This window comes from Nyctereutes procyonoides, unplaced genomic scaffold, assembly GCF_905146905.1.
Source record: "Nyctereutes procyonoides isolate TBG_1078 unplaced genomic scaffold, NYPRO_anot_genome, whole genome shotgun sequence".
Classification (NCBI taxonomy): Eukaryota; Metazoa; Chordata; class Mammalia; order Carnivora; family Canidae; genus Nyctereutes; species Nyctereutes procyonoides.
In genome coordinates this window covers 5,112,407-5,136,783 of record NW_026575124.1, presented here as the reverse complement: position 1 = coordinate 5,136,783, position 24,377 = coordinate 5,112,407, and the positions used below count along the sequence as shown (strand labels likewise).

The following is a 24,377-nucleotide window of genomic DNA, read 5'->3' as shown; positions in this document are numbered from 1 at the left end:
TGGCTTCCCTTGCTAAGAGTCCTTTCCTGGACGCCCACAGGGGACGGGGGGATAGTGGGGTCTGGGCTCCAGCTCCCAGAACCTACAGGTGGGGCCCGTTTGTGAGACACCACGACGGCCACCCTGCTACCCCGCTCTACGGCTCTTTTTTTTAAAGATTTATTTATTTACTTATTTACTTATTTATTTATTTATTAGAGAGAGAGAGAGAGAGAGAGGCAGAGGCCCCGGAGGAGGGAGAAGCAGGCCCCATGCAGGGAGCCCGGTGGGGGACTGGATCCCGGGACCCCTGGGTCACGCCCTGGGCCGAAGGCAGGCGCCAAACCGCTGAGCGCCCGGGGACCCCCCACCCTACAGCTGTTGAGGTTTATAGGAATCAGGCCAGTCTGATGGGGAAGGTGCTGGGGGGCCAGAGGCCCCGTGTCCCAAGCGCGCCCCAGGCCGTTGGTGCCCCTCGGGCCGGCAGGGGGTGTCCTGGGGCAGCCGGGTGGGTGCGCCCCGCGTCCCGGGGCGTCGAGTCCTGCAGCTGGGGGGGCCCAAGGCGGGGGGGGGGGGGGATGTGCTGCTCCCGGGGCGGGCGGGGCCCCCACAGCCCCCCCGCGGGGCGACGCCTTCCTCTTTAGGAAATCGCGCGCTCGCTGTCCCCGACTCGCGCCTCCGGGGCGGGGGGGGGGGGGGGGGGGGCGGGGGGGGGAGGGAGGGGGAGGGGCGCCCCGACGGACGGCCTCCCGGGGCCGCGAGGGGCGTGGGGCCGCGGGGGAGGGCCCAGGGGCGGCGCAGGCTCCTCCCCGCGCTGAGTCGGCGGCGGCGGAGGCTCGGGCGGCCGCTCGGTCCGGGCCGGGAGCGCGCAGGGCGATGCGGGGCGCGGGGCTCCCCGAGGGCGCGGCCGGGGCGCGAGGTCCCCGCGGGCGCCCGGCCCCGCCGCTGCCGCCGCTGCTGCTGCTGCTGCTGCTGCTGCCGCCGCCCCGGGCCGCGGGCTTCAACCTGGACGCCCAGGCCCCCGCCGTGCTCTCGGGGCCGCCGCGCTCCTTCTTCGGCTTCGCCGTGGACTTCTACCGGCCGGGGGCGCGCGGGTGAGCTCGGGCCGGGCGGGGCCTGCGCTGGGGTCGGGGCCGCGGGCAGGGGAGCGGAGGGCAGGGCGGGGCGGGGCAGGGCAGGGCAGGGCAGGGCAGGGGGCCACGGTGCAGCGGCGGGGGCTCCGCGGGCTCCGGGCCGGCCTCCCCTCGGCTCCCCTCCGCTCCCCTGAGCTCCCCTGTACTCCCCTCGGCTTCCCTCCTCTCCTCTCTACTTTGCTCCCCTGTACTCTCCTCGGCTCCCCTCCTCTCCTCTCCTCTCCCCTCGGCTCCCCTCCTCTCCTCTCCTCTCCCCTCGGCTCCCCTCCTCTCCTCTCCTCTCCCCTCGGCTCCCCTCCTCTCCTCTCCCCTCGGCTCCCCTCCCCTCCTCTCTACTTTGCTCCCCTGTACTCCCCTCGGCTCCCCTCCTCTCCTCTCCCCTCGGCTCCCCTCCTCTCCTCTCTACTTTACTCCCCTCTGCTCCCCTCCTCTCCTCTCTGCTCCCCTGTACGCCCCTGTGCTCCCCTCCCCTCCTCTCCTCTCCCCTCCGCTCCCCCCAGCTCCCCTGAGTTCCCCTCATCTCCTCTCTCCTCTCTGCTCCCCTCCCATCCTCTCCCCTCCTCTCCCCTCCGCTCCCCTGTACTCCTCTCTTCTCCTCTCCTCTCCGCCCCCCTGTACTCCTCTTCTCTTCTCCTCTCCTCTCCTCTCTACTTTGCTCCCCTGTACACCCCTGGGCTCCCCTCCTCTCCTCTCTCCCCTCTGCTCCCCCCTCCCCTCCTCTCCTCTCCCCTCCTCTCCTCTCCCCTCCTCTCCTCTCTCCTCTCTGCTCCCCTCCCCCCTCTGATCCGGCACCCCAGGACCCGCAGGGGGAGGGCTCCATCCCGACAACGGGGGCCCGGCAGCTTGGGACCCTGAGTCCTGAGCCCGGACCGGCCCAGGGGCGCCGGCGGCTGGGCCAAGGGCGGGCCTCGGACTTGCCGGGAGGGGCAAGCGCATGGAGGGGCGGCCCCCCTTCGTCCTGCTCCAGGGAGGAAGAGAAATGCCGATTTCCTGTCGGCTGTCGGACTCCGGGCCGGGGTCGGAAGCAGGGGCGCCGGGGCTCGGGACCTGGGGGACCTGGGCACCGGGGCGCAGCACAGGGGGTCGGTCCCAGTCCCGGTCCGGGTGCCTGGAGAGCGGGAGTCCGCAGACCCGGCCCCGGCCCTGGAACAAGGGGGTTTGTTAAACGTGGGGCCCGGGGAGCAGGAGGGACGGTGGCGGCTCCCACTGCCAGGTCCCAGACCCTCCAGTGGCCAGAAACCGCCCCCCTTGGTCCCCACCGCCACCCCGACCCCTGGGCCCCGGCCCTCCACGGGACCTCGGTCACACTGAGCTGTTTTGTACCTGGTGCAGCGAACCGCTCTCTACTCACTTTCTTTAAATTTCTGGAGAAGTTTGAGTTACTCTAGCTAACTTAGTGGGGGTGCGGGTGTGCACATTTCTCCTTTGTCTGGAGATGGCAAAAAAGAAAGATGGTTAGGCCCCAGCTGTTGGTTCTGCGCTATTCAAGGTCCCCACCCAACCCCCACCCCACCCCCCTGGCCTCCTGCCCAAACCCCATTGCATCACCCTGGCCTGGAGCCTCTGCCAGGCCTGGCCTCCCCCAGGCCCCTCACACTGCTTACCACAACCCTAATGGAGCAGGGAAGAGGGAGGCAGGGAGGGGATGCGGTCCTCCCCCACGTGGGGACAAGTCCAGTGGTCTGGCCCTTAACCCTCCTCGTGGTCCACCCCCACGCCCACCCCCACCTCGCCAAAGTGTCATCTCCCCTTTACAAGACTCCTGTACAACATCTGGACTTTCACACACTCCCGTTCCCTAGGTGTCTGTCTGGCCGCTGGCCCGGTCCTACAGTCCCCGCAGCAGCCTTCTCACCCCGACCCCTCCCCTTCTGCTCATCTCCCCTCCCGAGAGAACCCAGGTGTCCAGCCTGCAGCCCTCCCCGCTCATTTTCCCCCACAGTACACCCTTAGAGTAGGACCGGGAACCATCCACTTCCCCCAGGACCGCAGCTGGGCCTTCAGCCCCTCCGTACCCACCGGGGACAAATACAGCTCCCGACCGGGGACCTGGGCCTTCGCCAGAGAGGGCGGGCCTCAGGGTTCCCGTTGGCCCTGCCACCTCTCACGGGGACACTGAAGGGGCATCAAAGGGCCCGAGAGGGGTTACCTGGTAGGAAAGGGTCACACTGCGAGTCCCACAGTGCTGGGAGTGCATCCTGGCCCCACCACTCCTTCGCTCCTTCCTTGTGTGACCTGGGGGCGACTTACCTTCCCTCTGCATTTCACGGTGTTTTCAAGAAAATCAGACACCTCGTCTACAAGGCTGCCTGAGGACTTAGGGAGACAGTGCACCCCCAGAAGGCACCTGGTCCGCAGGCAGAGGGTGATCAGTACCCTCTGGGAGGCATGATTTTTACCAGCTAGCTGTTTTCAATTTCTGGGTGTCTCCTCCCGGGGTATCACCTGGTTCTTTGCCTAACTTTTCCCCCCACTTCTTTCTTGCTTCTAGTATTTGCTTCTAGCGCCGATAGTAATAATGGTCCCTCACATTCCTTAGCACCGTCACATCAATTTTTCCATTGGATTGTTAACAAAAATCCTTGCATTTGACATAGGAAACAGTACCGTCCCGTTGTATGTGTGTGTATATATATATACTGAAACTTCAGGAATCGTAGAAATCGGCTTAGGGACTGTTCAGGGGCACCCGTCATTTGATGGGGGAGAATCCAGAGCTTGGAGAGAGGTGCTGTGGCCCAGGTCACCAGCTGGAAGGGTGCCCCGTCTAAGCCCAGCTCCTCATTCTCTTCGGGCACTGGCACTGCCACAGGTGGGTGCAACTCTTCCTCGCCAGCCCGCCGGGCACATCTCTTGAGAATACACTGGGGGGGTCTAGATGTCCTCGTCAGGCCTGGCCAGGGCTGCCGGAAGGCCTGCAGGAGCTGGGTCCCGGGCCACTCGCTTCCCCCCACCCCCGACCTTGCCAGGCCAACAGAGTCAAACAGTAACCGTGTATTGAACAGGAACTTGGTTAATCAGAAGCCTGGCTGGGGAGATAGTAGAGGGGAGACAGGGGGGTAAGTTGGCAACAGCGTAGACCAAAACGTTGGCCGAGGAAGGGAGATTCTTAGCTTCCGGTTCTTATTTCGGGAAGGATTCTGAGTGACCTTGGACATGTTGCTTAACGTCTCTGGGACTTGGTTTTCCCATCTGTAAAATGAGAACATGGGACTAGGTCTTTAGGTTTTTTTGTTTTTTTTTTTTTTAGTTAAAATTTTTTCTTTATTTCCTTTATTTTTGTTTAAAACAAATGATATCCTACCAGGGCATTCTCTATACAGCGGGGAAAAGAGCTTGCTCTGAAAGAAGATGAGGAGGTGGGTCAGGACCAAGCCAGCCTCCCCGGACTCCATGTGGCCGGCCTGGGGCATCTACATGACAGGCTGCAAACCCGCGGCTGCTCCCTGTGGTGCCTCAGAGCAGTGGCGGGCTGGGCTGTGGCTCCACGAGCCAATTCCTGGTTTTTATCAACTAGAAGGTAGAACAAGAAGACGGCCACCGCCGCCAATCAGAGCTTCTGACCAGTGTGTGATAACCGGCTTCCCCCAAATGTTGATTGAATTTTGGCCAAAAGCAAACGCGCTTGAGGTTCTGATTTAGCCCAGCCACCTTATCAGGTAAAGGCATGATTTCGATTAGGCTTTCCGAAATATTGCAAATAGCCTAAGACCGTCCCCTGGTCCATTGGTACCTTGGTGGCCCCAAGAGGGCCCGACTGCTGCAGGATTTAGGAGGCAAGGACTGGGAGTGGGGGGACGAGGATAAGCTGCGGGGCCTGGCCTGGCTACTCTGACCCCAGGCACCGGGCGGGGCGCTATTTATTGGGATGGAAGGGCCACTGCACCCACAGGCATACGTCAGGGTGGGGGGCGGGGGTCTGGGTCTGGGTCCCTTGCCCGCAGGCCAGGCCTCCTGAACTGCCAGACGGGTGCAGACACTGCCCTGGCCCCAAGCCTGGGGGCTTCAGAGGCTTTGTAAAGCGTCTCTGACCTTCCGCCCCTGGCGAACCCCAGGCTGCTTCCTCAAGCCATCTGGGGGCGCTCAGGCTGGCGTCCTCATCAAGACCAGGGGTTTGGGAAAACTGGGAGTGGGAGCGGGGTCCCTTGGCTGCCGCCCTGTGCCCTCCCGCACCTGGACTCTCGGAGCTCCGGGAGGCCTCCTCACCTGGAGAGCGCGGAGGGGTGTCGCCCCAGGGCGCCCCGAGCGGAGCGGGGTTGGGCGCCAACCCCCACGGCCCTTCCCTGGGCCTGCGCCTCTGCCCCCACCGCCCACCCCGGCCTTCCTAGCAGCCCCCCCTGGTGTGATGGCTGAGTGAGAGGGGTGGGGCCGGCGGGTGGGAGACAAACGGAGAAGTGAGAGGTTGGAAACAGACAGGAAGCCACAGGCAGTAAACATTTCCTGTCCCCAGGGTAACCAGGGGCGCACCCCACCCCCTTCCCTCCAGGAACTCTCCCTCTCCGGCCCCCTCCTGTCCTCCGGACCCTGCCTTCCCTTCGCCCCCCTCCCTCCTCAGCCTCCGGCCCCTCCTGCCCACCCCTCGCCCCTATCCCCATCCCCTATTCCCCTAAGCCCCCCCCCCCCCCCCCCCCCCCCCCCCCCCCCCCGCCGCACCTGGCCCCCTGGCTCCGGGGCCCTCCACCATTAGGCACTCGCGCTCTCTCCGGGAAGGAGGGCTCGGGAACATTCCCGAATACCAGGGAAGCCATGGTACGAGGCCTGTGGAAAGCTGAGAGAGGCCAGAAGCCAGTAGAGATGGAAAAGCCCAAGATCTGACATCAAGAGAGAGAGGACGGGGGAAGCCAAGACAAAGAAAGCGAGTAGTCCTGGGCCAGAGGGACAGTGAGAAGCTGCGCCAGAGGCAGGGGGGAGGAGAGCGGAGCCCCGCGGTCAGGGGCCCCGGCCCAGGCTGCCAGGTGCGGTGCTGGGGGACACCGTGCGGGAGCAGAGCACAGGGCTCATGGCTGCCCAGGGGCGACAGGGACGTTGACAGCCGCGGGGGGGGGGGGGCAGAGCCGAAGGCAGGAAAGCTTGCCCAGGACCTTAACCGTGCCCAGCCAGGCCTTGGCGCCCCAGCAAAGGCAGCTTCCTCCTCAAGGTCTCGCCCCCGTTTCGGAACCGAGAGCCCCGTAGAGCAAGATCTGGCTTCAGACTCCTAGGGATGGTGTGTAGGATGGGGGTTCAGGGGCCGAGCAGGAACCTGGCCAAGACGGGGACGTCCACCCCGAGAGCCCAGGGCAGGCAGGCCCGGGCCCGGGGGGGTGTGTCCTCGCCGCCCTCCACGCTCCTCTCGCCACTTCTGCACACTGATTTCCAGGACTCACATTTTCCTGCTACACGCCCCAAGCCGGGCAGTCGGACGCCCGGGTCCTGGCCCGGAGAAGGGCTTTGGCTTGGGACGGGAGGGCAGAGGCTACGTGAGCGGACCCCACAGCTCGGGGGCTGCGTGTCCCGTCCTGCAGACCACGGGGAGATGGGGAGGCCGGGGCCCAGGCTCTCTGGCCCCTGTTCCCTTCCCAGAGTGGACTCTGGTTCCCCATCTCTCGCAACATGTGCTGGTGTTAGTGACAGCGGCACATGGGGACCGCCTGACTCCAGCCTGGGCCTCTGGCATCTGTGGCATCTCCTGAGATATAAATACAACCAGGGGGCATCCACCCACCCCCGGCCAGCCCCGGGCCCAGCAGCGGGGGAGCCGGAGGGGAGCTGGGGGTCACTGCGTCCTTTCCCTCCGCAGGGTCAGCGTGCTGGTGGGCGCGCCCAAGGCTAACACCAGCCAGCCGGGAGTGCTGCAGGGGGGTGCCGTCTACCTCTGCCCCTGGGGCGCCGGCCGGGGCCACTGCACACCCATTGAATTTGACAGTAAAGGTAACCCCTGTGGGCAGGAGGGGACGCCCGGAGGGGACGCCCCGGTGGCCGAGCGAGGCTGGAGCCCGCCCTGCCGGGCCGCGTGTCCCGCTCGGGCTGCAGCTCCGCCTGGTGCAGGCTCCTCGGCGGCCCGGCCCAGCCCAGGAGGGCGGCGTGATTCAGAAACATGTGGCTCTCATTTCCCCTGAATCACCCACAGCTCTGGGAGGCCGGGCAGCACACAGACAAAGGCAGGGAGAGTCACACAGGCTTTGCAGTTGGTCCCGCCGAGCGCTAAGCGACGGTGCCGGGAGCTCGGTCCCCGCACACGCGGCTGCATGGGACGGAGGCCCAGGGAGGCCCAGGGAGGCCCAGGGAGGCGGACAGACAGGAGCGCCGGCCAGCACTTCCGGGCGCTGGCTCACTGCTGTGAGGCTTGCGCACCTCCACGGCTTGGTCCTGCCCCGGGCGAGGTATGGGCCCGTTTCATAGGTGAGGAAGCAGAGGTGACTCGCCCGGGGTCCTGCAGCCAGTGTACGGGGGAGCAGGGACGCGAACGGTCCAGCTCCAGAGATGACGACCAAGACCGAGTGAGGAGACAAAAAGAGGAGAGCTGTTTTTTTAAGATTTTATTTATTTATTTACAAGAGACACAGAGAGACAGAGGCAGAGACACAGGAGAGGGAGAAGCAGGCTCCATGCAGGGAGCCCGACGTGGGACTCGATCCTGGGACCCCAGGATCATGCCCTGAGCTGAAGGCAGATGCTCAACTGCTGAGCCACCCGGGCTGCCCAAAAAGAGGAGAGATTGGGATCCCTGGGTGGCGCAGCGGTTTGGCGCCTGCCTTTGACCCAGGCGCGATCCTGGAGACCCGGGATCGAATCCCACGTCGGGCTCCCGGTGCATGGAGCCTGCTTCTCCCTCTGCCTGTGTCTGCCTCTCTCTCTTTCTCTCTCTGTGACTATCATAAATAAATAAAAATTTTAAAAAAAATTTTTAAAAAGGAGAGATTTAAAAAAGAGAGAGAGAGAGAATGGTGTAGGCAGGAAGAGCATGAAACTGACTTTTTTTAGCAGACATTAAATCGAAGGAAAGCAAAAAAGCACCCCATGGAGGGCAGAGAAAGGGTCTGGAGAGACAGCCCAGAGATGTGAGAAAGGCCTAGAACAGGGATGGAGCAAGGTGCCGTAGAGGCACAGGCCCAGGTACAGAGAAGTGCAGCCGGGACCACCCTGACCTGGGATGGCCTTCCCAGCCCGTCCTGCAAGCACCTGGCCTGGGCCATGAGGCTGGAGCACCAGGGAAGGCAGCCCCAGAAGCCCAGGTTCCCAGCGCTTGTGTGTGTGCGTGCACGTGTGTGTACAGGTGCATGTGTTCAGGTGTGGGTGCAGGTGCATGTGTGCAGGTGTCTGTGTGCAGGTGCCTGTGTGTGTGCAGGTGTGTGTGTGCCAGTCTGTGTGCAGGTGCCTGTGTGCAGGTGTCTGTGCATGTGTGCAGGTGCAGGTGTGTGTGTGCAGGTGTCTGTGTATGTGTGCAGGTGTGTGCGTGCACACACACGTGTCTAGGGGAGGGCTGAGTCAGGCTCCACAAAGCAGACGCTGAAGCCCCTTCCCCAGTCCCCCCAGTGAGTCCCGGGGCTCAGGGCTTGCAAGCGCCTGGGCGCCCCGAGCGCTCGGTCAGCCACGGCCCAGCGCGACCCCTTCTCCCGTTGAAGGCTCTCGGGTCCTGGAGTCGTCGGTGTCCAGCCCGGACGGGGAGGAGCCTGTGGAGTACAAGTCCTTGCAGTGGTTCGGAGCGACGGTTCGAGCCCACGGCTCCTCCATCCTGGTGAGGGCCCGGGGCGTGGGCAGGGGTTGAACGCGGTGGGGCTGTGGAGGCGAGAAGCCCGGGCTGACCTGGAGCGCCCCCCCCCCGGGCCCCGCCAGGCCTGCGCGCCCCTGTATAGCTGGCGCACGGAGAAGGAGCCGCTGAGCGATCCCGTGGGCACCTGCTACCTCTCCACGGACAATTTCACCCGAATTCTGGAGTACGCACCTTGCCGCTCAGGTAGGGCAGGAGGCGGCACCGACGCTGCCTCCCCTCCATCATCCCCCCCCCAGTTGGCCTTCCTGACCACTCCCTGGTCCGGGGCGGCCCCCTCTCGGGTTCCCGTCGCCCCTCGTCCCCTCACGCGAGGCCCATCTGTGCTGGGCTCCTCGCCGCCACCCTCTCCCCCCACCCACAGACTTCAGCTGGGCCGCGGGACAGGGCTACTGCCAAGGGGGCTTCAGCGCGGAGTTCACCAAGGTGAGGGGGCGGTCGGGGGCGCGGGGCTGCGGGCGGCGGCGTCACGGGGCGCCAGCACCACACGCGGACCCTGTTCTTCCCCCACAGACCGGACGTGTGGTCCTGGGTGGGCCAGGGAGCTACTTCTGGCAAGGTGAGTCCCTCCCGGGCGCTCGCGCGGCCCTGGCACACGGCCTGCCACCTGCCCCCTGCCCGACGTCCCCTCTGCCCCGGCCCGATTCTCCTCTCCCTTTCCTGAGACGCGTTCAGCCGTCCCCGCCGCCCCCCACGGCTTCCCTCCCCGGGCCCCCTCCCCGCCGCGTCCAACTCCTCGTCCCCTTCCCCAGGCCAGATCCTGTCTGCCACGCAGGAGCAGATCGCAGAGTCCTATTACCCCGAGTATCTGATCAACCTGGTTCAGGGGCAGCTGCAGACCCGCCAGGCCAGCTCCATCTACGACGACAGCTACCTGGGTGAGCGAGCCGGGGGGCACCTCGGGGGGAGCCCCTCAGGACCCCCGGCCTCTCCCCTCCCGCTCAGGCGCCCCGGGCCCTGGGCCGCAGTCGTGTGCAGGCTGCCTTGGAGGCCGGGCGGGGGGACGGAGCCGGGGTGGGGGGGCGCAGCACAGGGGCCCCACGGGGACACTCACGTCCACCACCGTGTCCCCCAGGGTACTCTGTGGCGGTGGGCGAGTTCAGCGGTGACGACACGGAGGGTGAGTGTGCGCCCGGGCGGGGCCAGGGGACGGGATGCGTGGGCCGCGGGAGCCGAGTTGTCATCACCCCCCCCCCACCCCCAGCCAGCCCACAGCTTTCTCTTCTCTCTGCAGACTTTGTCGCTGGCGTGCCCAAGGGGAACCTCACCTACGGTTACGTAAGCCTCAGCTTGACCCCCCCTGCCCTCCCCTCCCCTCCCCTGGCTTAGCTCCAAGAGCCCGGCACGGCAGGGGGAGAGGGTGAGGGCTCCGGGGGGCGCACTGGGGACGGATCAGTGTCCTGACCCCTGGCCCGCTTCATCCCAGGAGCCCTGCAGCCGGCCGAGCCTCTCTTGAGCCCGCTTCCCCTCCGTGTAATGGGCTAATAATGGTCGTGAGCTCACGAGGCTCCTGCAAGGATGAGGCGAGGTCACGGCCGAGCGCCCGGTGGACTCCGGGGCACCTGGCGGTTATTAGGCCGCGGCGAGTGTCGGGAGGGCACCGATGGGGGTGGCGTGGGGCTCGCTCCCGCTGCAGCGTTCACGGAGGCAGGTGAGGGGCGGGCAGGGAGTCTCCCAGGGGCCTCTGACGGGGCACGGCCCGGGGCGCAGGGGCCAGGGACCTGCCGCTCAGGGATCCCACCCGGCGACGGGCTCACGGGGCCGGGGGACGCCGCGCACATTCGCCACGTGAGAGGCCGAGGCCCTGCGACCCGGCAAGGGCTCTCGGGTCACCCACGGGGTGCAGATCGGGCCTGGCCCCGTCCGAAGCCGTCGCCCCGCGGAGTGGCCAGAGGGTAGGGCGGCGTAAGGGAGGGGTAGCTGCTTGTAGGGCAGGAGCGTCAGAGAAGGTTCTCTGAGGGATCCGTGCAGAGGAGGCAGGGGGCCTCCGTGACGGGAGCGTGAAAATCGCAGAAGAAAAGGAGAAGAAAGTCGGGCCATTGTGGCAACTCAGGGGCTGATTGAGGATGAGGAGAATGCGGGAAGGTCGAGGGAGAACAAAGCTTGGGCCGATTCCCCGGGGCCCCGGAGGAGCCGCCAAGACGTTGGGAATCTGGGCCCCGGCGCCGGGGTTTCCAGGCCGGGGTGTCCCTGGCGGACGCGCTCGGGGCCGTGGGCCTGTCTGAAGTGACTATCCCTGCCCGCCGCGCACCGAGCCCGCCGTCAGACTCCGGGCACAGCAAGGGACAGACCCAAGTGCCGCCCCCGCTGACCTCACGTCCTAGGGGGTGGACGTGGACATGGAAAATCATCAGGGGTTGGTCAGTGATTCGGAGAAAACCAGTGGGAGCTCCGTGGCCTAGAAGTGGGGACGTGAAAGCAAAGTCAGGAGGGAGTCGGGAGACGAGTGGCCGAGGCCTAGCAGGTGCCCCCCGGGGGTCCCGTGCCCACGTGCCCATGTGCCCTCCACCCGTGGGACGGCCTGGGGGTCCAGGACCAATGGGTGCGTCTCATCCTCCCCAGGTCACCATCCTCAATGGCTCAGACATCCGGTCCCTCTACAACTTCTCAGGAGAACAGGTGAGGACGCCCCCACACCACCCAGCAGGCCTGCGGCCAGCCCATGGGCCCAGCCCAGCCTCCGGCCTGCCCCCGCTGTCCCTGCTGATCCCGTCGATCGAGCCCCTAGTCCTGACCCAGTGCTGCCCCTCTGTCTACCCCCACCCGCCTCAGATGGCCTCCTACTTCGGCTACGCGGTGGCGGCCACAGACACCAACGGGGACGGGTGAGCAGCGGGAGAGGGGCCCCCGCGACGCCCTTCCCAGGTCCGCGGCTGAAAAGTGGGAGTGGGGCAGAAACACGCAAGGAGGGTTCCCCTCCAGGCTTCGTGTCTGGATTCTCCTCAGGAGCAAGGAGGGCGCCGAGAGCCAAAGACCTCAAGGCTTCTCACCCGAGCGGGAGGGAGCGTGGGACGCGGGACGCCCAGGATTTCCCGGCAGGGGGACTGGGGAGGGGAGGTGGCAAGGCAGGGTACCCGGATGCCTGGGTTTTCCTCCTACCCGCAGGCTGGACGACTTGCTGGTGGGGGCACCTCTGCTCATGGAGCGGACGGCTGATGGGCGGCCTCAGGAGGTGGGCAGGGTCTACATCTACCTGCAGCACCCGGCTGGCATGGAGCCCACACCCACCCTGACCCTCACCGGCCAAGATGAATTTGGCCGATTTGGCAGCTCCTTGACGCCCCTGGGGGACCTGGACCAGGACGGCTACAACGGTGAGTGCCACGGGCCCAAGGAGCCGACGAGGGGTCTGGAGCCTGCGGCAGAAGGAGCCTGGGGAGACGGCGGCTAAGACACCCAGCCCCCCAGGGACCCCCGCAAGGAGGGGTGTAAACCTTCATCCCAGTGTCCCCGTCCTGGGACTTGAAGAGATCGGAAAACTGCGAACGACAGACGGGGAGGAAGAGGATCCTGGGCCCCGGGATCTGGTGGCGGAGACCCAGACCCCTGCATTCCCGGCCTCCTGACGGGTGTGTGGTGTGTCTTGCAGACGTCGCCGTCGGAGCGCCCTTTGGCGGAGAGACCCAGCAGGGAGTGGTGCTCATCTTCCCCGGGGGCCCCGGGGGGCCGGGCTCTCAGCCGTCCCAGGTTCTGCTGCCCCTGTGGGCAGCCGGCCACACGCCACACTTCTTCGGCTCTGCGCTTCGAGGAGGCCGAGACCTGGACGGCAACGGATACCCGGGTGAGTGGCGGCGGAGACCCCGCACCTTAGAACTGCAAGTCGCAGGCCCCCGCCCTCCGGAGCGCCGTCCTGAGCTCCTGGGGACAGCTCGAGGACAACGCCACCACCCCGCGCTGCCCCTGACGTGGGCCGCCCTTGAGCAAGACTCTAGAAGAGGGTTAGGAAGGAAGGATCTGGATGCGGGGCTTGCCGTAAGGGGTAGTGTCTTGACTCCTTGCAGATCTGATTGTGGGCTCCTTCGGTGTGGACAAGGCTGTGGTGTACAGGTATGGATTCCGGGGGGCGGCCTGCGGGCAGTGGGAACGGGGCATCTCTCAGTAGGGCTGGGGCTGGGGCTGGGGCTGGGAAAGGGCCCAAAGGACACCGGCCCCCTGGGGCTGGGGCATCGGCGTCCTCGCCCAGATCCCAGAGACCAGTCCTGGTTCTACTGACGCCGTATCCACTCTTGGCAGGGGTCGCCCCATTGTGTCTACCAGCGCCTCCCTCACCATCTTCCCCGCCATGTTCAACCCCGAGGAGCGCAGCTGCAGCTTGGAGGGGAGCCCCGTGGCCTGGTGAGCTGGGGCCCGGGAGATGCAGAGAAAGAGTCTGAAATGCCCCCGTGCGTGCCTGGGAGTGGGCGGAGAAGCCAGGGCTGGGAGGGGACGAGTGCGGGCGTCCCCGTCGGGGTGTTTGGGAGGTCGGTGGGGGACGGGGGCCTGTTCACGGCAGACGCCACCTTTCCCCTCGGTCTGCCTCCAGCATCAACCTCAGCTTCTGCCTCAACGCTTCCGGGAAGCACGTTCCTGATTCCATCGGTGAGGGAGTCGCCCTGAATGTCTGAGGCCTCGGGGTAGGGGACGGGGGCGCCGGGCACTTGGGCAGCCCCCTTCTCCCTGGACACGTGAGCAAGGGCAGGTTCTCCGACCGCGTGTTCCGGCCGCAGGCTTCACGGTGGAGCTCCAGCTGGACTGGCAGAAGCAGAAGGGGGGCGTTCGGCGGGCACTGTTCCTGGCCTCCAGACAGGCGACCCTGACCCAGACCCTCCTCATCCAGAACGGGGCTCGGGAGGACTGCAGAGAGATGAAGGTCTACCTCAGGGTACGGAGCGGCCCGGGGAGGCTGTCCCGCAGAGCCGGGGCCCCTCTTGGGGGGAAAAAAGGAGATTAGGAGACTCCAGTGAGAGGCTTGGGACTCTGGGGGCTGAAGAAGGGGGGGGGGGGCCTTCTGCCCGAGGACCTGGGAACCAGGCTCAGAAGCCAAGAGAATGGGCAGATCTGGACACCTGGCTTCCTGAGGCCGCCGAGGGGACAAAGAGGTGGGAGAGGCTCAGGAGCAGAGCCAAGTGCCCAGCGTCCCCTGACACCGCGAGCCCTGTCCCCCCCCACCCCAGAACGAGTCCGAGTTCCGCGACAAGCTGTCCCCGATTCACATCGCCCTCAACTTCTCCCTGGACCCCCGAGCCCCCGTGGACGCCCATGGCCTCCGGCCAGTCTTGCATTATCAGAGCAAGAGCCGCATAGAAGACAAGGTGAGGAGAGAGGGGAGGCCAGACGGGGGAGAGTGAGCCCTGGGCACCGGGGCCGGGCCCTGGAGGGGGAGCCTTCAGCGCAGGCGGAGGTCCGAACCCCCCCCCCACCAAGGCTGTCCTGCTCCCCAGGCTCAGATCTTGCTGGACTGTGGAGAGGACAACATCTGCGTGCCGGACCTGCAGCTGGAAGTGTTCGGGTGAGTGAAGGTGCCGCGGGCGGGGGGTCCCGGGTGCCGCGGGCTCACGCGGGACGGGGGGGGGGGGGGGGCTTGGAAGCACCTGGCACCTGAAAACAGAGTAGGGACATGCTATCAAGCCGTGTGACCTCGGGAAGTCACCGGTTCTCGTGTGCATAGTGGGGGTGATGGGGGTGATCGCAGCAGCTTCCCCGCCCTTCGGGGGGACCGAGTGGACCGTCACGTGGAGCATCGGGCTGGTGCTGGCCGGGCAGCTGGAGCTCAGAGCCGGTCTCTGTTGTTACCATGCTGCCGTCGGGGTGACGCGCTGTCCCGGCTGGGGGATTCGTTTCCCAGAGTGTCCCTCACCCCGCGCTTCCCCTCCAGGGACCAGAACCGCGTGTACCTGGGCGACAAGAACTCCCTGAACCTGACTTTCCACGCCCAGAACGCGGGTGAGGGCGGCGCCTATGAGGCCGAGCTGCGGGTCACGGCCCCTCCAGAGGCCGAGTACTCAGGACTCGTCAGAAACCCGGGGGTGAGAGGGGGCTCCGGGGCGTGGCTGGGGACGGGGCCTGCTGCGGGGCACCCAAACCTGACTCTACCCCCCCCCCCCCGCCCACCTCCAGAACTTCTCCAGCCTGAGCTGCGACTACTTTGCGGTGAACCAGAGCCGCCTGCTGGTGTGTGACCTGGGCAACCCCATGAAGGCCGGAGCGAGTGTAAGTCCGGCCCGGGAGGGAGGATCCGGGAGGGCAGGGGCCCACCTGTCCAGAGCGCGGCTGTGGCGTAGGGGAGGGGGCTGGAATCGGGGTGAGGCCAGCGCCCAGGCCAACGGGGCCCGCGGTCCCCTCTCCTCGCGCCGCAGATCTGGGGTGGCCTCCGGTTCACGGTCCCTCATCTCCGGGACACGAAGAAAACCATCCAGTTCGACTTCCAGATTCTCAGGTAGGGAGTGGGTGGGCTGGGCGCGTGGGGCATTCTCCCGCTGGGCGCCAGCAGCGCCTCAGTCTCCCCTCCGCGCCCTCGCCCCGCAGCAAGAATCTCAACAACTCCCAAAGCGAAGTGGTCTCCTTCCCGCTCTCGGTGGAGGCTTCCGCCCAGGTCTCCCTTAACGGGTAAGCGCCCGCCCAGGCGAACTGGGGCCTTGCGGGGCGGGAGGCGGCCCTGGGGAAGGTGTGGGAAGGAGCCCCTCCACCGCCCTCGGCACCACCCTCCTCCGCAGGGTCTCCAAGCCCGAGGCGGTGCTCTTCCCGGCGAGCGACTGGCGTCCCCGAGAGCAGCCTCAGGAGGAGGGAGACGTGGGCCCTGCTGTGCAGCACGTCTATGAGGTCAGGGGTGGTGGCGAGCAGCGGGAACAGAGGGCCGAGGCCAGAGCGCACGAAGGGAAAGAAGGGCCTTTATGGTGACCGGTGCTCGGACCAGAGGGAGGGCCTGAAAGGAGAGGGGGGGACGGGCAAAGAGCTGGGCAGGGTCCCCCGGAGACACAGCCCGGGGAGAGACCAGCCAGTTGAGTGACCTGAAAGGGAGGGTAGATGCCCTTCGGGGCTGTGGCCGCAGAGGACTTCATCTCTGCCTCTCCATGTCCTCTTCCACTTCCGAGCTGGGAGACGTGCAGCAGGGGGAGTGGGCCGCGGCGACCCGGGTCTCAGGAGGGCAATCTCAGGGTGATTGCGTCCCCCTCTCCCCAGCTCATCAACCAGGGCCCCAGCTCCATCAGCCGGGGTGTGCTGGAGCTCAGCTGTCCCCGGACCCTGGAGGGTCAGCAGCTTCTCTACGTGACCAGGGTTGAAGGCCTCAGCAACTGCACCAGCAGTCACCCCCCCAACCCAGAGAGCCTGGAGGTGAGAGGCCCGGAGACTGGCCTGGGCAGGGGAGGGACCGAGGCTGGGGAAGGTCGCTGGGGGCCTGGAAGGGCGGCAGCCTCCTCGGGGCTGTGGGAGGGAAAGGCCCTTGGATGCACGGCCCCAAGCACCCTTCCCTTCCGTCCGGGCCAGGCGTGCCGCTGGGGCCCACCTCTGCAGGCCTGTGTCCCTGGACCCTAAGGCCTGCTCCAGCGTTTGTTTACTCACGGGCAACATTTAATTAAACGAGGGTCTACGCGGCACACCGTTGCGGGCTTCGGAAACGCCTCGCCAGACAAGCTAACCAAGTCCCCGCTCTCGTGCAGCCGACACGTTATGTCGAGGATCAGTTGCACAGACAGTTAAAACTGAAAAGGGAGGGGCCCCTGGGAGGCTCAGGGGCTAAGCGTCTGCCTCCAGCTGGGGTCGTGATCCCGGGGCCCTCGGGTGGGGCCCGAGCCCCGAGTCAGGCTCCGTGCTCAGCGGGCGGTCTCTGCCCTCCCTTGCCCACGCCCACGTGCACGTGCGCACTCTCTCTCACATAAATATCTGGAACATTTGAAGGACTAAAATGAAATAAAATTGCAAAGGGAGAAAGGCAGTGAAAGGGATCGAAGCGCAGCGCTGACACGCAGGGCCTGGGGAACCGGAGACTGAGTTGGATCATGGGGGAAAGCCCGGCGAGGAGGTAACAGGTGCACCGAAGCCCCGGGACGCGGCTGCCGCTGCCTGCGGAGGCTCGGAGAAGAGCGTCCCAAGCGGCAAGGACGGGGCAAAGGCCCGCAGGCAGGGACGGGAGCGTAGTTCTCCACGGACACGTCTTGCAAACTCCGAGGACCGGGTTTAGTCGCGTCCTTCTTGGGCACTAAGCTTGGTGCCTCCCCCTCGGAGCGGGCGCGACGGGCACGAGCACAGGTCGAGAGGCGGGAACAGGCTAAGGTGCTCTGGCCCCAGGCGACGGCCCACTCGGTGCCGACTCGTGCCCGACGCGGGGGGCCAGGCGGCTCACGGTCTCTTCCTCCTCCAGTTGGATCCGGAGGGTCCCCAGCACCACCGGCTACAAAGACGGGAAGCGCCAGGCCGGGGCCCGGGCTCCTCGGGACCTCAGATCCTGGTAAGTCCTGCTGGGACGCGGGTCCTCAGAGGCACGGGAAGGGCACACGTCGGGTCCGAGCCTCTTCTCCCCCCCACCCCCCCAGAAATGCCCCGAGGCCGAGTGCTTCAGGCTGCGCTGTGAGCTGGGGCCGCTGCACCGCCAGGAGAGCCGAAGTCTGCAGCTGCATTTCCGAGTCTGGGCCAAGACCTTCCTGCAAGTGAGGGAGCCTTACCTTGACCTTACCCCGACCCTTGACCTCCGGGCCAGCCCCACGTACCCCCCTTCCCTGCTGCCCCCGCCACCTGGCCACCTCCTTTGGCGCATGGGACCGGGCCCTGCAGCTCCTGCAGCTCCCTCGCCCTCGGTAGACAGGGCTGCGTGTCCTTCGTGCCACCTAGTGACCACGCTGGGAGTGACAGCCTCCCCCTCCAGGCCCGCTCAGAGGAGGGAGACCTGGAGGGGGACCAGCATGCGGAGAATGCGGAAAACACAGCAGGAAGATGAGTCCGCAGTGGAGAGGCGAGGAGGAGACGAGGAAAGAGAAAGAGCCAGAAAGAGCCGTCACTTACTGAGCAGACGCTGTGGGCCGGGCGGCGGCCTGCGTGCTGGGCCCACATTAACGACTCCAAAAAAAAAATTGTTATCGAGCGTGTAGCCGCCTGATTACACGTTACTTAGTTATGTGTACTTAATTACACACTCGTTATCTCACGTAAGGATCACAGATACCCAGGAGAGAGTGAGCGCAAGATAGGGAAAGGTCACGGCCTGAGCCAGGTCACGGGAGCCCTCTGTCCTCTCGATCCCGAGGGGCCGCCCTGAGCACCTGTTCCCCACCCACAGCGGGAGCACCAGCCGTTCAGCCTGCAGTGCGAAGCTGTGTACGAAGCCCTGAGGATGCCCTACCGGATCCTGCCCCAGCAGCTTCCCCGAAGGGAACTTCAGGTGAACCTGGGCCGGAGGTCTGGGCCACGGAAGCTAGGGCTCGGAGTCCTGGGCCTGGCTGGCCCTGGGACTGGGATGTGTGGGGCTGGCCTTGCTATGGTAAAAAAAAAAAAAAAGAAAGAAAAAAAAACCCTTTACTGAGCATCCCTGTGTGCCAGGGCCCGTGCTAGGTCCCGGGGATAGAACAATAAGCAAGGTAAACAGTGTCTTCACTCCTGGAGCTCACAGTCTAGCAGGCAGTGAGAACACAGTGTGACAAGTGCCAGGATATTTATGGGAACACATCGGAGGGACACTTGAACTCAGCCTTGCAGGGCCAGAAAAGGCGGCCTGGAAGAAGCGATGTTTCGGCTCAGACCTGAAGAATAAATAGGAACCACCAGGCTAATCAGTCAGGGAAGGTGCCTTCTCCGGGGAGAGGGAGTCGGCAGGGGGAAGACCCAAAGGGGAGAGACGATAATGCCCATTTTAGGAATTTAGACTTTGAAGTCCAGAGTTCTGTTAGCTCCACACGGAGGTGCGATGGCAAGTGGGAGCCAAGGGTAGGGTGAGGCGAACTAGTGGCTTTCCAGTGACCTCTCCTGATTCGTCCCGTAGGTGGCCACGGCTGTGCAGTGGACCAAGGCGGAAGGCAGCCACGGCGTCCCGCTGTGGATCATTATCCTTGCCATCCTCGTTGGCCTCCTGCTCCTAGGTCTGCTCATCTATATCCTCTACAAGGTCAGCCACGTCCCGTCCCACCTGTGACTTGGCCACTCCCTCATCAGGCTCTGCCCCGGACCCAAGGTCGTCCCAAGCGTCTATTTTTTTTAAGATTTATTTATTTATTTATGATAGACAGAGAGAGAGAGAGAGGCAGAGACACAGGAGGAGGGAGAGGCAGGCTCCATGCAGGGAGCCTGACGTGGGACTCGATCCCGGGACTCCAGGATCCGGCCCTGGGCTGCAGGCGGCGCTAAACCGCTGAGCCACCGGGGCTGCCCCTGTCCCAAGCGTCCGTTGCCAGACCAGTCCTCCAGCCACACGGCCCCTCCTCTGCCCTGGCCGCAGGCACACCATCCTGATCCGGCCTGGGGGATCCTTCCCCCACCGTCTACAGCCTCTGGCTTAGAACGAGTCTCTTGACTCAAGCTGCTAAATTTGCCTGGGCTTGCAAAATCAGTGCCACTCACGCGGGGCGAATAGGTGGCATTTGTGCTCCCCCTTCCTCCAAGAGCTAACGGCGGCCATCACTCATGGGCCATCCCCTGGAAGTGGCCTCAGAAGCCCTCTGGAGAGGCAGCCACAACCAGGCAATCAGACCTAGAACTTGAATTCAAAGCTGTTTGCCGTCCCCGGCCTGCCTGGGGGCAGGCCTACAGCACTGATGCAAGAGCCCCTTGTGCCAAAGGCGCTCCCAGCTCCGGCCCTCCTGGCGCAGCGGACCTGTCGGTGGTCGCGCAACAGACAGGATGGAGGCCCCTGCTGCACAGCGGGGAGATTGGAAGCACTAGGGTCCTCTTCGTTTCCTCTCGGGATAAGATCTGGGGAGAGGTGGAGGCCAGGATATCTAAACTCTCCCTCCTTATCCCCTCATTAGCTCGGATTCTTCAAACGCTCCCTCCCATACGGCACCGCCATGGAAAAAGCTCAACTCAAGCCACCTGCCACCTCTGATGCCTGACCCCTCCCGAACCCAGACTCCCAATCCTCAAGGCCCAGTCCCCCCACCCTCAGTCTACTGACAGGGAGGGGGCTGGGCACTTCCTGAAGGTGCTGAGGGCCAGGGAGAAGCTCCTCTCCCAGCCTAGAGACATACTTGAAGGGCCAGAGCCGGGAGGCGAGGAGCTGGGGATCCCCTCCCCCCATGCACTGTGAAGGACCCTCGTTTACACACGCCCTCCTCATGGGTAAGGGAACTCAGATCCAGGGACAGAGGCCCCAGCCTCCCTGTAGCCTTTGCATTTTGGAGAAAGTTTCCTGAAAACAACTTGGAACCAGACCTGGGGAATCCGATCCCAGTTCTCTGGGCCAGATGTGCCACCAGGACTTCCTGTCCAGCTCCAGCCTGCAAAGATCTATCCTCAGTCTTGCCAGAGATCCACGGGAAGCCCCCAGCTAAGAACCTGGAACCTGGGGAGTGAGACCTGGAAACTCTGGACAGCCCCCACCCCGGTGGGCCAACAAGGAACACTAACCGTGGATGGTGCCCCAGGCCCAGCTCAGGACAGATCCCAAACAAGGATCACGCTGGCTCAGAACCAGCTCCAAGAGGACTCAGAACTCTCACGGGGCCAGATCGAACCTGGGGCCCGGGGTTGATCTGGGACCCAGACTCAGACGTTGGTAACCTAACCAGGCAGATCCAGGACTACATCTGAGCCTGTTCCAGACCTGGGCCTGGAGGCCCGATCCACCTCTGACTTGGGAGAAGTCAGGAATTGCCCAGGACCCTGAGGGGGCCACGATGGTAACAGATCTGGAACCTCGGCCTGGCCAGATGCAGGCCCTCCCCGTCCCCCAGAAAGAGGGAAGCCCACTGTCCTGGGCCTGCAGGATTTGGGTCCTGCCCACTAGCTGCACTGACGCTGCCCCTTTCTCCCTGCCCAACTTCCCCTCACCTCAGCTCCGGACATCCGGGACTTATTTAAACTCTGTTGCAAGTGCAATAAACCCGGCCCGGTGCCCCCACTGACCAGAGCTGGAATTTGTGTCCTACCCTATTCTTTCCAAACCCATCCTGGAACCAGACGGCTTGATGTGTAGGAAATGTCTGTCTGTCGCAGCTTCCTTCCTTGGGATGGGGCGTATGACCCTCCCTCGGGAACTCTGGATCTACCTGTTGGGTTCCCTTCTCTTAGGTGATGAGATGATGGAAGGGGTGGAAGGAGGCCTTGATTCCTCCGCCTGTCACCCAGCCCCTCCAGATCTGGTTCCCGGCACCCCCCAGAGAGAAGAAAAAGGATCCCTTCTCTTTGGGTTTGAGCATTAAGGGGAAAATGCAAAGACCACTCACCTGGGCTTCTCTAAATCCGAATAATGAAACGGCGTGAGGGAAAAGGCCCCAAAATGGAATTAGAAGAAAGCCAGTTAGGGTTTCGTTTTGTCCTGTTTTTACTACTTCTTGTGTGCTGGTAGGTAGAGGGGGTATTCGTTCAAGGGTTTACATACATTATCTCATTTAATTTCTCTCTCAAGGATCCCATGAGGCAGGTACAATTAGCCCCATTTACTCGGGGGAAAATGGAGGTCCCGAGGGGTTATGTAACTTGCCCAAGGTCACCCGGTGAGTGCCAGAGCAGGGCTCGGTCCAGCCTTGTCTGACGGTGACGGCCTGGTAATAACCAGCACCAGCACGCCAGGCCTTAGGCCCTGGGAGAGGAGTCCAAGTGAGGGAGCCCCGCGGGGGCCTCCGTCTTTTCAAGGCGGGTCTCTCCCAAGGCCAGGGAGGAAGCCAGGGGGCCTGAAATTCTGGATTCTCCGAGGCAAACAGGGCCCTGTCGCGCTAGGCCAGGAATCAGCCACCGGAGGGCAGCATAGCCACAGATTTATGGGAATTTGGGGCGGGAGCGCCTGGAGTCCGTCTCCCCCTTCGCCCCATCACCCAGGCTGCTCTTATTAACTTAGGCTTCGGCCCAGCAGCGCCTGCATCACCTTAAAAATACCTCTCCTGAGAGATCGAGGCTGCTGCACGCTCCAGCCTGTGACTTCCTGATAATCCTGTGCCTCAGGACTTCTTTCCAGAACCTATAAGTGAAGAGGGACTGATAAGGGGGCAGAGACCTAGTGAGGCCAGGAGCCGCCGGGTACTTGCACGGATGGCAGGCGATGCAGAAGGAGGCACTGGGAACCCTCAAGGAAGATCTATCCCTCTGCCGGGGCGGGAGGAGACTGGTGGCCAGACCCAGGCCCCGGGGGCCAGAGCCGAGGTGCCCTCGCCGAGGTGGGGGGGGCAGGAGGAAATGAGGAGGGGAAGTGAGCCAGTACCGGGTGCTGTTACGGGCATGTCTGGGTAGTGCCTGTGCCTCTGGGTCTCAAAGTGGCAGGGTCGCTCCTGAGGGTACGCGGGACAGAAGGGAATTCCTGGGGCTCAGACCTGGCCTGCAGTTGCATCTAGTCCCGGCCTCCTGCCCCTGACCGGGACTCTCGGGCTGCCCGCTGTTTCCCCTTGCACACCTCCCGGCCCTTCCAGAGGACGTCTGCCTCGCGTCCCGAGATGAGCCGTCCAGGGGGACAGGAAGGCCAGGGAGGCCGGGGGCTGGAAGGCCTGAGCCCTCTCCTCGCCTGTTGGTGCGCCGAAGGGAAGGAGGCCCAGGGAAGGGAGCGGAGCAGCTGGGGGTGCGGGGAGGGGGAGGGGGCTCAGGAGAGGCAGCTGGCAGGCGGGAAGCTGATCTGGGGGTCTCAAGTTTCTTGACATCAATTAGAGCAACCGGCCTGGGCTCATTAGTAGCCCGGGGTGCAGGGCTCATCAATAATGAATGCACCCTGCACACTGCCCCCCCCCATACCCGGCTGCCTGCAAGGTCACCCCGCCCTCCAGCCAGCTGCCTCACCTGGGTAAGTTCAGCAACCCCTCTTCTGGGACCTCCCTAACTCAGAGTCCCCGGGGGCAGTGTGGGAGGGTGGACAACGTGGAGGCCAAAGGGGTCTCTATCACCCATCAACCACGCCTGATGCTGACTGTTGTTTGTTCCGAGTCCACCAAGAAGGGGAAAGAATGGGGGGGGGCGTAGGAGGATGGACGACAGGGCCTGGGAGAAGCAGGCTTTGTGATATAGGGTTGAACAACAGGGTAGCAGGCTGGAGCTAGAGTCAGAGGACTCCCTCTGGTTGGCTGCGAGACCCTCCGTCCTCTCCCAAGGCCAGATCTGGGCAGCAGGGCCCTGAGGTCTCTGGGCCGCCGGGTCAGAACCAGACCAAGGCATCTGCCCCCCCCCCCCCAGCAATCTCTTGCCCTTAAGCTGGAACATCTTTTTTCTTCAAACCAGATCAGTGAGGTGAAGGCAAGAGACTGCCGAAGTCCAGAATCGGGAACTTGAACTTCTGGTACCTTCATTAGCCATCTAGTCCCAACTTCCCTACTGAACGCCCCGAATACCAGCCCGCAATCCCCTTCCCCGCCCTCGCTGTGCGCTGTATGGAGACACCAGCTCGTACCCTTCCACCAACCTCTTCCTCCCCGCCTCCACCCGCCTTAAATCCCAAGTGTTCTAGTTCCCAGTCACACCTCCTTTCCCTCTGGCTGGGGCCGGCCTGAAGCTGGCTGCATGGCATTCTGGGAAGTCCTCCGGCCGCCCTCCCTCTTGGGGCAGGTATAGACAGGTCCAGGCTGCAGCAGCTGCATCTTCCCCAGACACCGCACAGACTCCCAGGCTCCAGCCTCATGCTGGGGTCCCCGTGGCCCGCCTCCAATCGGTCCTCCTGTTGGTCCCTAAGATCCATGCGGTACAGCCCCCTGACACTACATCCTCCTCTGCCCCTCAAACACCCCCCGAGTCCTCTTGGACCCCTGCTCACCTTAGTGGGGGATGCCCTGCGGCCTGAGGCCTGAGGCCTGCTCCTACCCGCCCCCTGCCCGCTGCCCCCCAGCTCAGGGCTGCACAGGGCTGAGCCTCCGCTCTGGGTCCTGTATCCTCTTCTGGTTGCCCCGGGCTCAGAGCTGCGAGCTTCTCCTTCCACCTCTCGGAGCCCACGGATGGGATCTCTTCCCCCCAGACCTTCCCGGGGGGCCCCGGCGTCTGACCCCCAGCCGGAGCTCCACCTGGGATCTTGGGCCCCACACGCAGGGTGCACGGTTCACCTCGGAAACCCAGCCCCCTGGCATCCTGCTCCGAGTCGGAGGAACAAAGGACCTCGGGTTCTCTGCACCCCCTGGCACCCTGCAGAGGCCCCGGGGGGGGGGGGGGTCCCACCCAGGCCACAGCCGCCCCCCCATCTTTGCTCAGACGCAGCCCTTCCCGGGGCCCCGGCACCCCCGTCGCCCGCGCGCCCGGCAGACGCCCTGTCCCGGCCTGGCTGCGGGGACCCCGCGAACCCAGGAGCCGGGGCGCAGGGGGACCGCAGGGGGACCGCGGGCGCCCCGCCCCTCCCCTCCCCTCCCCTCCCCCCCGGCGGCCCCTCCTCCCGCCTTCACCTGCTGCGGGCTCCGCCCCCGCCCCGCCGGCCTCCGCTCCGCCCCCGGCTCCTC

At 64.7% G+C, this 24,377-nt stretch overlaps 1 protein-coding gene across 1 annotated transcript; it reads left to right on the top strand.

The window, feature by feature from the left end:
- Positions 1-830: 830 nt before the first annotated feature.
- On the top strand, positions 831-20,890 carry ITGA5 (integrin subunit alpha 5). Its single transcript, XM_055337082.1, has 30 exons — positions 831-1,073; positions 6,889-7,019; positions 8,714-8,826; positions 8,925-9,045; positions 9,224-9,285; positions 9,373-9,418; positions 9,612-9,737; positions 9,935-9,979; positions 10,094-10,137; positions 11,422-11,478; positions 11,632-11,684; positions 11,965-12,173; positions 12,449-12,640; positions 12,861-12,906; positions 13,093-13,194; positions 13,382-13,437; positions 13,566-13,720; positions 14,013-14,150; positions 14,280-14,347; positions 14,714-14,864; positions 14,956-15,048; positions 15,195-15,274; positions 15,364-15,444; positions 15,552-15,657; positions 16,018-16,170; positions 17,198-17,284; positions 17,370-17,483; positions 18,110-18,211; positions 18,809-18,931; positions 19,791-20,890. The coding sequence occupies exons 1-30, from the start codon at positions 856-858 to the stop codon at positions 19,872-19,874; spliced, it is 3,156 nt and encodes a 1,051-aa protein (XP_055193057.1). The 5' UTR covers positions 831-855; the 3' UTR covers positions 19,875-20,890.
- Positions 20,891-24,377: the final 3,487 nt, after the last annotated feature.